At 40.4% G+C, this 12,314-nt stretch overlaps 1 protein-coding gene across 9 annotated transcripts in view; it reads right to left on the bottom strand.

The window, feature by feature from the left end:
- The window catches only part of LOC132075972 (WASH complex subunit 2-like), a 34,527-nt gene that overhangs the window by 19,975 nt on the left and 2,238 nt on the right, over positions 1-12,314 (bottom strand). For 7 of the 9 annotated variants that reach the window (XM_059476772.1, XM_059476770.1, XM_059476775.1 and 4 more), the window contains 14 exons: positions 11,998-12,063; positions 11,136-11,309; positions 10,395-10,488; positions 9,956-10,014; positions 9,143-9,190; positions 7,755-7,859; positions 7,152-7,239; positions 5,907-5,975; positions 5,430-5,542; positions 4,342-4,414; positions 3,505-3,561; positions 1,487-1,651; positions 756-886; positions 58-150 (listed from right to left, as the gene is read on the bottom strand). In XM_059476772.1, coding sequence (XP_059332755.1) covers positions 58-150; positions 756-886; positions 1,487-1,651; positions 3,505-3,561; positions 4,342-4,414; positions 5,430-5,542; positions 5,907-5,975; positions 7,152-7,239; positions 7,755-7,859; positions 9,143-9,190; positions 9,956-10,014; positions 10,395-10,488; positions 11,136-11,309; positions 11,998-12,063 — 1,335 coding nt within the window. The remainder of the gene's footprint in view (positions 1-57; positions 151-755; positions 887-1,486; positions 1,652-3,504; positions 3,562-4,341; positions 4,415-5,429; positions 5,543-5,906; positions 5,976-7,151; positions 7,240-7,754; positions 7,860-9,142; positions 9,191-9,955; positions 10,015-10,394; positions 10,489-11,135; positions 11,310-11,997; positions 12,064-12,314) is intronic. The other 2 variants (XM_059476776.1, XM_059476774.1) reach the window with 2 other exon arrangements.

The following is a 12,314-nucleotide window of genomic DNA, read 5'->3' as shown; positions in this document are numbered from 1 at the left end:
GTCAGGATGACTATGATGCCAAGGATTTCTGTAGGGATTTCTTCAAGAAATACTCACCTCAGCATCCTCCTCATCCGAGAAAAGGCCCCTCTGTTTTCTTGGAGGTGTTTCAGACAAAGGCTTGAAGTCCTCACCTGAAGACTGTTGACTCTTTAGGACAAAAAAAGACTGCATCAGCACCCATTTAGATTCTCACACATACATACACAAGTGCTCAGTATCATGTTCAGAGCTTTCTACAACTTTGAGGAGTTTTCAGCTAAAAAACAGTTTTTTAAACACCCAAAGTTTTGTAAATGCTTAGGGAGAACTGTGACACCCACCCTCCTCTCCCATAATACACACACAAGCTATGGGTTACCAGTTAAGCTGCTGTCAGTGGCTGCTGTAAGAGCAGACAGTTTCTGCAGCACTGAACTGTGACACCAAAGGTTTCTAACTCAGGCTGGTTTCAGCCATGAAATTCATAAACATTTTTTATTATCAGAGGCTTTTCATTTTGCTCTCATTTCAGTCCTGCCTTAATAAGATTCTTTCAGTCACTGCCCACACCATTAAAAACTTCAAATAAACCCCAAGTTTAAAAGGAAAAAGGCATTTAAGGACCACTGAAGTACTAAATTATGGAAGACCCTATGAACCTAGTCCTATTTCATAAATATGTCACTTTAGTGTTGTATATTGAAAGACTGCTTCAACTGCACTAGAAACTTTTCCTAAAATCTCAGCCAAACAATCCATTTATAAGACATTACCTTTTTTTCCACAATTGCCTCCCTATGGCTTTCTGTTTCTTTAGCCGTGCCAGAAACCACAGAAGGAATGGCAGGTTTCTCCTTGAATAAGTCACCTTCATCATCATCAAATAGGTCAGCTGTAGATTTGACTACATAAAGAGACAAAACCAGCAGGAAATAAGGAATACAGAACAAGAAAAGATAAGAGAGTCTAAAAAAAGATACCATACAGTTTAATGATGACCAACATCAGGAGTCTTTGAGAGAAAAATCCAGACAAGCTCCCAAAGTGAAACACCACCTGCCTGAAAGCACTGGTGACAGAATATGCAGTGAAGCAGCTGAGCCAGCTGGCACCTCTAAAGGCAGTGTTTTGTATTGGTTTAGCACAGGCCTAGACCCTGCTGATAGGGAATGCTGGGCACAAAGATTCAAGGCTGTGTGAATAAAGCCTGTACCAATTCCCTGATTCAAGTCTAGATACTGCTCTAGTGGTAGAAGGAGCATCCTTAGAGAGAAGTCAGGGAGAGCATGTACAAACAGCCCCATGTCACTCTGATGAAAAGAAATACCAATGACAAAAAAACCCTCTACAGCAGAACACAAAAAATCAACCAAAACCACAACCCCTCAAAACCCAAAGAAGTCGCAGTGCTGAAGGTTTGAATTTTATAACCCATTGGTTCCTACCAGTTTGAATTTTGACGACTTTCAGTGTTTAATCTTTCACCACAAATGTTTAGAGGTACCTGGATCTGGAGGCTTTTTAGTTGCTTCCACAAAGAAGTCATCATCATCATCATTATCAAATAGAACAACTTTCCCAGGTTGTTTAGGTGTTTTTTCTGTGCTCCGTGCTGCAGATTTCTTGTCTTTTTCCCCAATTACAGTGGAACTAAACACATCACTTCCTCCTGCAGGTCAGATGGGGGCAGAATAAAAACCAAAATAACATTTCCAGAGTTACCAAAAAGCTGAATTTGTGCCACAGTAAGTGACATCAGGTACAGTTTCCATCTCAGCAACTTTTAAGGCACTCCTGCAACAATGCCACATCAAAAGCAATAGCTAGACACATTCTGATAAAGCCAAGTCACAGACAGCCCCTCACTCTCACTGCAGCCACTTCTTCCTCAAACCTGCTCATCTTCCCTAGGAACAGCAGCCAGGCTCTGTGCTGAAGCTAGAAGACTCAGTAGTCCCACACTGCTGCCCCTATGGACTTCCCAAACCAGAATCCTACTCTACTGACTAGTGCACCACACCACTGTGGCCCAGTGAGATGGTAAGGTGCTTGGGGAGAGGGAGGGACAGGTGACTGAGCTCTTCCCAGGAGGCACACTGGCCATGTGAGCCCAGCAGCCATCCTGCAGTACATGGCTGGCTTTGGCCACGAGGTCCCTGCACACACCAGCTATGGCAGTGATTGATTAGAGCCAGCCAGGGCAACTGCTCCTTCTGCCTCTCTGTGGGAATGTCCAGCCTCAGTGCTGAGTGTGTGATCATCTGAAACACTCCTAATGGTCTCAGCGTGTCTTCTGGCTTCTCATGTGTAGCTTGGAAATGAGACAGAGGTAGGGAGATACTTGAAGAAAGTTTGGCAGAAAGCAGAACTACTGCTATTTGGTTAAGTCAGCAGACTGCATAAATTTTGATCAGCAGCAGGTTCTTATTAAAAAAAGTGTATTATGCAATTATAAAGTGCCTCAGTATTGACAGGAATACAGTCACAAAATGTAGTTATTTCTTAAAGATTATTGAGTCCCTAAACAAACTGTTCACTGGAATAGCAAAGAAGCCTTAATTCTTGGCTTTTCTCTGGTGACTTAAGCCTGTCTACAAGTTATGGAGAGGAAGCAACTAAAGACTAAACTCACTGCTTATACCTCCAAGAAAAAAGGATAAAAAAAGCCCACACATCAATCTGCTGTTTTGAACTCTGCTACTAAGTTTTACAATTATTTAGAAGTCCCATTGTTGACATGTATCATTGACCCTGGAGTAAAAACTCTGCATTTGTGTACTTACTTCCTACTCTTAACATTTTGCTGACTGAGGTGACAATTAACTGAAACCAGTCTTAAAATAGACCTTTATTAAGAAAGGCCAAAACTTAAAATTCGGATACCTCAATCAAGTGAAGAGCCTGCACACTGACAGAAATCTTTGTCAGTAAACTAAAAAACAACTGGTGATGATCAGCTTGGATTCTGATAAGAAACAGAGATCTTAGTACAATTCTTTTTCACTTTTAGCTCCCAGTTATAGATCTGGTTCTTCCCTATGTATGCAGATTCTTCTAATCAAAACCAGAAAAACAAGACTGGTCTTAACACAGGAACTTGATGTTTAAACTGTTCTTCTGCTAACCCAAGGCAATATGATAAAATGTGAAAGATCAAAATGCAGTTCCTTCTCAGGCTACAGGTGGAAGCTGTGACTGCATGTACAGCAGAATTAAGCTGCATGTCAGTTGAAGTGACACACATCCTTAAAAGTTCGGAGCACAACACTTGAAGCTGACAATTGCTAATATCTGCCATCAGTGACACCTACCTTCAAAACTCCTCCAGAATGTTTGATTATCCATAAAACATGCTGCAGTTTAGGCTTAGCATGGTAGAAGCATCTGTGTTTGTCATAAGCATGTGATCAAGCAATGCAGTGCTGCTGCATCTGGATAGTTTTTTCTTTAAAACCTCAGTAGGAGGTTTTAAAGAAAAGAGCATTTTGTGCATGAAGCAATTGGCTATTGAATAAATCATACCTGGAAACAGAAATACTGCACCTGCAGGAACTTTCTTTAAGGACTTTGTAGAGGATGCTGAAATCATAGGAAGTACAATACAAATGGATGCACTTATTTTATGCTGTCAAAGCCTTCAGAACTTTACCACAGAAAGAGGAATCCAAGAAGTTGTCTAAGCTGCTTTTTATTTCTTAACAGCTCAGAACTCTTTAAAACATTCTTCTTGAACTTCTGGGCTATTGCAAATATATGAAACAGTCTACTTTTTCCAATTCAAACTCCAAAGAACAGCTCTACTACACTGAAGCTTATAAACATATTACAAGTTTACATACATCATTATTTACAACAGTTCACATTCACACACTCAAAACCACTCCAATACATTCAAAACAAAATGGCTTAGTCTCCCAACACATATCTGAAAATTCATCAAATACAGTGCTTCAGTAAAAGCTCTGCAATACAGAATGTGTGCTCAGAGTCCTTAAGGATATGCAGCTAGTGAGAAACTCAGGTGAATTAATCTGCAAGAAGCAATCTCTGCTCCCCTCAAACCCACAACTGGATCCTGTAAAGTACACCTGAGAAGCAGGAACCCAGCACAGAGCAGAGAGCTCTGCCAACAGCAGTAAGGACATCCTTTCAGTTCTAGGAGAGTATGTGTGTGTAACAGATCATAGCAAACAAACACATGTAAAATTTAACACAGCTGCTCTCTATTAACACTGCTGAGGAGAAGAGACTTGCTCTGTAATTGCTACACCAGGCTTTCTAGTTTGGGAACAGCCTAGCTGCTAGCAGTAATAAATCACAGCACAGACAAGACTACTTGAGGCAATGGGTGGTTCTTACCTTCACTTACTGGGGCTTGCTCCTCTCTCTCTTTTGGTTCTTCTCCTTTTGGTGCCTCAGCAAAAAGATCACTCTGTTCATAGATGAAAATGCAAAGGGAGGGAAGTGGTGAAGTTGTTTCTGTAGTTAATTACAGATGCTGATTTTTCCATATTGAATGTTCACTTCTAAGCCAAGCCAGAGGAGGAAATCACTCAAGTGTTAACTTGAGTGCATACATTCAGAAAAGCAGCACTCTTCTAAAATTCAATTTACTGATCGCTAGTCTGTCTGCTGAAGAGAAGGAATGACCTTTTATTTGCACATCTTCAAAGACTTCCACTAATTATTCTACAGCTGGTTAGATCCTGATTATACCCTTCTGAGCTTTCCTACTGAAGTTTATACACTAAGGTTTGAGGGAAAAATTCAGGTCAGGGCAAGCATAAAAATACTCCTGAACTTCATGTAGATAAAACATAAGTGCAGGGAAATACATTACAGCTCAAAAACATTGCAGGACACTCCCACAGTTGTTCCCGTGTTCAGGTTGCAGTGCCCTGTGCCAATCTCCAACAATCACAGCCTGGATTTCCAGGAAACCTCCAGATTTTTTGAATACTGACCACTTAACTTCTTGAAAGACCCTCTTATGCAAATGGGGGTATTACCGGTTGACTTCCTGGAGACTCAAAATGCATGGTCTTTGTATAAAACTCTAAAAAGAAGACAAAATACTTCAGAAAGAGTAGGGGTGTGGCAGAGGTGTCAGTGATCAATTGCCATTGGTAAGTTATCATTTGCCTGTTGTCACGCTGTGTCTGCCTGCTGGTCTTGCACAGCCTCCTCCAACGCACAAGTAAAGTGAAGCTAAGTCACCCTTCAGAGATGTTTAACTTCACATAACAGACACCAAGCCCAGGAGTATGCAGGCAGGCAGCAATCACAGACAGATCTGCTTGGCTGTCCTGGGTCTACAGAGATGAGGAAAGTAGTCTGAGTAGTAAGTCACCAAGAGGTAACCAGTGATGGCTTCATTCAAATTTGCACTGACACAAAACTGCCTTGCACTATCAGATTATTTTTCTTAATATCTGCAGTATTCTCACCTCTTCATCATCAAAGAGGCCTGTTCCACCACTGAAGAGGCCACCCCGTGAACCAAACGGTGTGAAGTCGTCATCAGTCAGTTTAGGAGGCTTGAAGATGTCATCATCTTCATCTAGAAAGTACAAGAGACATGAACTTTGGTAAGACTGATCAAGTTTCAGGAAAGGAAATTAGACACAACCAAAATAAAAACTGCTTTGGTTCCATCTGCTCTCATAAACATGACACAGAGAGAAGCTGCTGAAGACAGACTGGGTTGTGTGGTTGCTGCAGAAGGCCACATAAAGGAAGAACTCTCACCAAGTGTGCTTCCAGCCTTGTTTACATGCACAGCCCCCCCTAGATTTGTTTACACATTCACCTTAAAGGATACTCACTGATATCCCACCCAGCTTCTATAGCAAAAGCCACGATTTCTTAAGTGTTATCTTACAATCGAGCCCAAAATTCAAAAGCATGAGAGGAGGATGTCCTACCATCTGATGGAACTCTAACTTCCTTCTTCTCTTTTGGAGTTTTCCTTGTTTTGGTCTCTGATGACAGGGCTGTAAGAAGAAAGTTAGAATGAAAAACCAGTCCACCTTTACTTACAGTCTGTGATCAATCTTTGGCAAAAAGAACCTAAAAAATAGCAAACCAAGCTGACCTCTGTGCTTCCACATTAATCAGCCTGATGAATCAATTCTATGAAATACAGTTTCTAAAACTAGTACTTAAAATTGTAATAGAGTAATTCTGTTAGGCACTGGGGGTTCAACACAATTGTCTACATGCACACTAGTGTCGCCTGAGATGTCAGAAAGCAAGACAGCTTTGCACAGGTTCCACACCTTTGCAGAACCTCCAGGCACCTCAAAAGGCTCCAGATTTATTATTGTCTTCATTCAGGTACCAAAAGCAAAGCCAGAGTTTTAGCTCCTCTGGCCTTACAGTTACTTCAATGACTGGAAGATTTTCCTGTAACTGAACAGGTTGTTAGGTTTTATATTCTTGATATCAACAGACCTAGTTTGATTGTTTGAACAGTGCAAGAACACACACACAGCTCTTGTCTGTTCATCTTCCCAATTTTACAGTTCAGCAGCAGCCTCACAAGCACTTGACAACTCAACTTCACTGAGCTATTTTCCACTGCTGCTTTGCTCCAAGACTAAATACTTGAGACATCTCTGCCTTTGAAAGCAACACAAAAGTTAAATGCATTATTTAGTCTAAAATATCAAAACTGACAGCAGCAAGGAAAGCTTCCTCAAAACACTATATTTAAGCAAAGAAAACAAACAATTCATACCACAGGAAAACACCAATCTACTGCTTGAGGTGTTTTCTATTGTAAAGCTCACTGAAAGACCACAGTGACCGGTGGCTTCCACAAACTTACTTGAAACAGGAGAACACACGCGTGGTCAAACATGCAGAGGGAGAATCAGATTGGAAAGAAAACATTTCCAATATTGTGTGTTTTGAGAGTGACCTGTCTCACCTGAAAGCAATGTGTTTCCCACTGTGAATTCCAATTCAGTCCTCTGAGTTATGGGCAAAGAATTACTCAGAGCACAAAATAGTGTCTGTAATTCCTCTTGTCATGCTTTTACCTAATACATGTTCAAATAATAGACCTGTGTAACTTCATGTTTCATTACCCACAGTCTCCTGTGCCACACTTTCACAAGTCCCCCATTACTGCACAAACACTTTTCAAAACTTGGGAGATAACTCACATGAACACTCTTCATCTTGCCTGACTGGCACTTCTCCTTTGATTCGAGCTGCCAGCTCATCTGCAAATGATGTTGGCCTCTTCTTTTTCTGAGCAGCAGGGACAAGTAACAGCAGATCCAGTTAGCAACTTGATGCAATTACAATTATAAATACTGTATTCTATAGCCTCACTTGTACAGTATCTTGTCTAGACTTTGTCTGAAGCCCTCAGAAGAAGCAATACAGCTTTCTGTTAAGAAAGCAGAGATTAGGCATGCATCAGAATTTCTCAGAATTTCTAGTTCTGATGAACACATAGTTGTTAATGTCACCTTGCTTTGTAAACAGGAGAAACAAAAGGCTTTCACCTCACAAAAATGCAATCATCCATTTCTTAATATTCTTGAAAGACAGCTTTGATACTTTCTTAAGCTGTGAGAATCCCTGAGTTTAAAGGCATAACACCTGAACAATTATGTTAAAAGACTACTCAGGATTTTTGGAGGCACTTCCTACGTCATTCCATTCCAGGTACTTGAGAGCTACCATTATAATCCCTCTAAGGACAAATTTTTTTAATAAAAAGTCAGATCTCCCACTCCAGGAAAGCAGCAACTACTCACAGGCTTTGTGCTTTCATCTAAGTCTCCTTCCTCATCCTCCTCCTTTTCAGAGTCAAAGAGATCGCAGCCATCATCATCATCTTCATCACTCATTTGGGCTATCCTCTAAAAAACAATTAATGTCCTGTTCACATACAAAACAAACACAAAACTTCATCTGCTTAGATAAAATATTCAAATCAAACTCACAGAAAGGATGGGAACTTACAGCCAATTTGGAGTACCTCACAGCTTTTGAAAGGTAAGGAAGGAGAGCTTATAGCCCCAAGCCAGTTGCTGCATTCTCTAGCACACCCCAACCCTGCGCTGTGTTACTGAATGCTGCAACTGAGGACACAAAGGCTCCCTCCCTCACATGGTGTGTACCACTACCATGCACAAACTAAAGGCCTGGTATTTAGTCTTAACACATGAACACTGAGTTAAGTATTCCTTAGTGTTCCTTGATCAACTAGTAAAAAGTTGTATCATCTTGCTGTGTCCTTAGGGTGCACAGCAGAATGAGAGACACTACATGCTCACATCCTGATTTTAGTCACATCAATAAGAGGGTGAAAAAGATGAAGTCAACTGGACAAGAGCTGGGGGTTGGCACAAGCAAGTGCCCAGAATTGAACTAAACCACCAACAACCCAAATATACTTGCTCATCTAAAAATACATCAGGTATACAAAGCTACCCCATGAAGGTGAGCTTAAAGTAACACCTGAGTGTTTTTGCAACACTGTTTTATTAATTAGTAGAGTAAATAAGGGTTGCTTTTTGCATCATTGCTCTTCTGGCAATAAATCACGACACATTGAGGATCTCCACCTAAAAGTCTTTTGCAGTGGCACATCTTAATATGGATAAGATTCCTTCTTATAAAACCAATTACTAAAGTCAGGCTTTAGTAATTTTTCCATCTCAACATTTCCCTTGCCTTCTCATTCATTATCCAAATGGATATACTGTTTAAATATCTAATAGTGTTCACATCTTTGATTCCATGTAATACTCAAACTGTATTGTTCCTTGCCTCCTGAACAGCAAGATTAGATTTTTAATTATAAACCAAATGAACCCACAGAAGCCTAGTTTTCCTGGGGTAGAGTCTTTGAACTCTCATGTCTCCCAACTTACTCCTGAGGAAAACATATACCAGCAATGCCGTCCCACATAGGCTCTGTATCTAATGACAGCTTGCAAGCATATCCAAGACAAACCCAGGCTCATTTTCAGAACATGGTGCTATCTGCCCAGGACCTTCCCATAAAAAGTTATAAAAATCAGGCCTCACAAAGTTGCTAATAATCAACTGTCTAGAGCTCTCATCTCCTCTTTCATTCATGCTCACTGTGTCACAAATGGGAAGTCTTTCAGGTATGTTCCAGAGCGTTTAACCGTACCGTCTTTTGGTCATCTTCACTAGGGTTCCCAAATTCATCATCTGATTCCTGTAACATAAGAGACCCAGAGACAAGTATCACACATTACTTCAACCAGTGGTTAAGGGAGAGGGGTCAGAGACTGTGAGCTTGCTGAAGTTTGGACATGCAGATCTCCTCACCATGATCTGACCAAGAAATTGTTCCCCCACTGCTGACCACCCTTATGACAGGAGCTCACTAGAAAGTCATTAATTCAGCAAGGACAGCAGGCTCCATTGTGACTGCATCCAAGTAACTCAAAAGGGATTTCACTTAAAGTGAGCAAAGACACCAAAAGCAAACACCTCAGGAGAAAGGGATTGCTTCCATAGCACAGTTACAAAGCAGAGACATCCCAGCCAAAGCAGGCAAAACATCAATGCAGCAGATTTATGAGGTTAAGCCTGGAGGTGCATTACTTAAAGCTTTAAACTTGCTCCTGAGAGTCTCCATCCCATTCTTTGTGACTGTAAATTACAACAGATCTGTTCTCCATAAATGCAATTCTTTAGAAGAATCTGATTTGCTTCACAAAATTAAATAAGAGTGGAATAAAACACTTCAGTTTGAAGTATTCTACTTTAGTAACGGCTAGAGTCAATACCACATAAATGTTCCTCTGGAAAGCTGCAGAGGAAACCACTGCATAAAAACAAAGTATATTTATCCCAACCAACACTGGGAAAAAACGTTGTGCAATATAATCTTGAGAGCCAACTTTAAAAAGCAAGGTAGTTAATGGCCTCACATGTAAGGAATGTTTGTGCAAAGCAGCTGGTACTTGCCACTTACCTCCTCATCCTTCTCTTCACTGTCAATTACACTTCCACGATCGCTATCTACTGATCCTTCTAATTTAAATGGAAACAAAAAAGTTAACATCAGACACAGAACAATGTAGTCACCATTTAAGCCACCTAAAGAGTCTGAGAAGAAAATTAAAATTCAGGTGGGTAGAGAGTGGTTTGAAAGAACTTTGAGAGCTGATGAAATTTTAATACTTTGCATTTCTAATACACAAAGAACAAGTAACTGAGAAATTACTGCTTTGTATACTGGAAATGTGGTAGTTACACATGATCAACATTTTTTTCCCCAGCTAATTACAGCCTGCATCTAACCATGCAAGAACAGTACACAGGATAACCAAAGCAGTGATTTAAAACAGTCAAAAATCTTGGATTAGGACCTAATTACTTGCATAGAAATAAAAGGTCATGCCAGCACATACCTTCACTAGAGAGATCCCCAAGGCCAACATCATCCTGTTCCATAAACTGCTGAGAGCCAATCAAGTAAGGTAAAGGTCTATCAACATAGAGATCCTGGAAAGAGACAACATCAGGTCTTTCTGACATCTTTGAACAGCCCTCAGAACAGAAGCCTTACATCCCTTGTTTTAACTCAAGGAAGATACAAGCTTGTTAAGAGCCCCACCAAACCTATGCTTCAAGTCAACATATGACTGGGTGGGCCAGCTGATGTTTATTTCCCTCAACACCGTCAAACAGTGGCTACTTCTGTTTGTGTAGTCCCAACTTGGTTTTTGCATGCCACGTAACAGAAGAATATCCTAGCAAAGATCTACAGGTCTTATCCCAAAACCTAGACCTTGGATTTTTAATTATTTGGATGGTAAAAACAACCCATAAGATATGGTTTGTACCTAAAAAGCATGAAATTTGTACATCCCACTCCCATACAGAACTGAGGCTTCCCCTTTGAAGTTCACTCCATTAAACTAACTTCCTTTAGGATGCCATACCTTAATGCTAACCTAACTGCAAGACAGACAGGTTACAAAAGGAGTAGCTCAGCAGAGAGCACTTCTTCAGATGCAGTCATCAAACCCTCTTTTTAGGCAACTGGTTTAGGTAACATCAGTTTTACACTAAGGTAGCAATACAGCTGACAGAAGCAAAGAGCAAGTCCAAGAAAGCAAAACAAACCCAGCAAGAATGGGTCCCTGTACCTTTGGCTCAAGTATCAGTTCCATTCTTTCATTACTTTCTTCCTCTTCTGAGTCAGAGTTCCCTGCTTTGATGTCTAGCTGTTCAAATGCACTGTCCAGAACCTGCAACCCATAATTCACTGCTTCTTGAATTTTAGGGATTAGATCAGCTTCCTTCTGTTCCCGCGTCTTTTCCTTTAGCAACAGAAAAAAAACACATGCTCGTTGCATTTCACTTAAGACTCAGTCTTACCACAACACACATTCAAAATGTTAATTGCAAATCAGCACAGTGAAAGCTTTTTCACTATGTGCATTAGAAGGACAATCAGATTTTTTTTTTTTTGCTTGACTTAATTCATTTTCATCACTCCAGAAACAGAGATGTTCTAAACATCCACACAAGCACAGTATTGTTTTACTTGTGCTCCTAAGCTATTATGGGGACATTTATGGGATAATACATCTAGATTGCAATGTATATACATACATACATAGCTTTCTGAGTACTTATGCCTAGGAATTATTTCAGTCAGCTTCTGCTTCCCCAATTTACTACCTGTGAATCCAGTAATGTTGCCCAAGGCCTTCTTGCTGAAAAAATATGCATAACCACTTAAAAATCAATGCATAAATCTCATCTGCTGGATACAGTACTGAGCTTGGGGAGGCCCTAAGAGATGATCACACACTGTAGTAGCCTCCAATATCACTGTCAGTTTTATGACAGAGTGACATACATTATCCAACAGAAAGACTTCAAGGAGAAAGGAAGGAGTTTGGTTTGTAAGCTGTAAATGTAAGCAAAGCAAGTTTGAAAACGAGAAGGTAGACAATGGCTGCAAACATACTGCCAGCACTCAAGGCAGCTGAAGTTAACTACCTGTTCAGTTTTGTCTCCAACATCAGCTTTGGGAATAGGCTCTTCCACTTCTTCATCATATACTCTCTGAAAAGTCAAGCAAAATTAATTCCTGTAAGAACAGTGTACTACTACAGGGGCTAAACCATGGGGTACCACCACAAAGTGCACTGTTAATATGTAATTAATTACACATTAGTTCATTGCACATTAAAAAAGGAAGCCATGGATGATGTCAAGTACCTTCATGCATTGGTACTGAAGGTACCATTGGCAGCCTCTCAATGCAACTGAGGTAATTCAAGTCTGCTAACAGACTAACCTGAACATGATAAAAA

Source organism: Ammospiza nelsoni, chromosome 8 (assembly GCF_027579445.1).
Source record: "Ammospiza nelsoni isolate bAmmNel1 chromosome 8, bAmmNel1.pri, whole genome shotgun sequence".
NCBI classification, from domain to species: domain Eukaryota; kingdom Metazoa; phylum Chordata; class Aves; order Passeriformes; family Passerellidae; genus Ammospiza; species Ammospiza nelsoni.
Note: the sequence above shows the minus strand (reverse complement) of the source record. Positions and strands in the feature narration are given on the sequence as shown.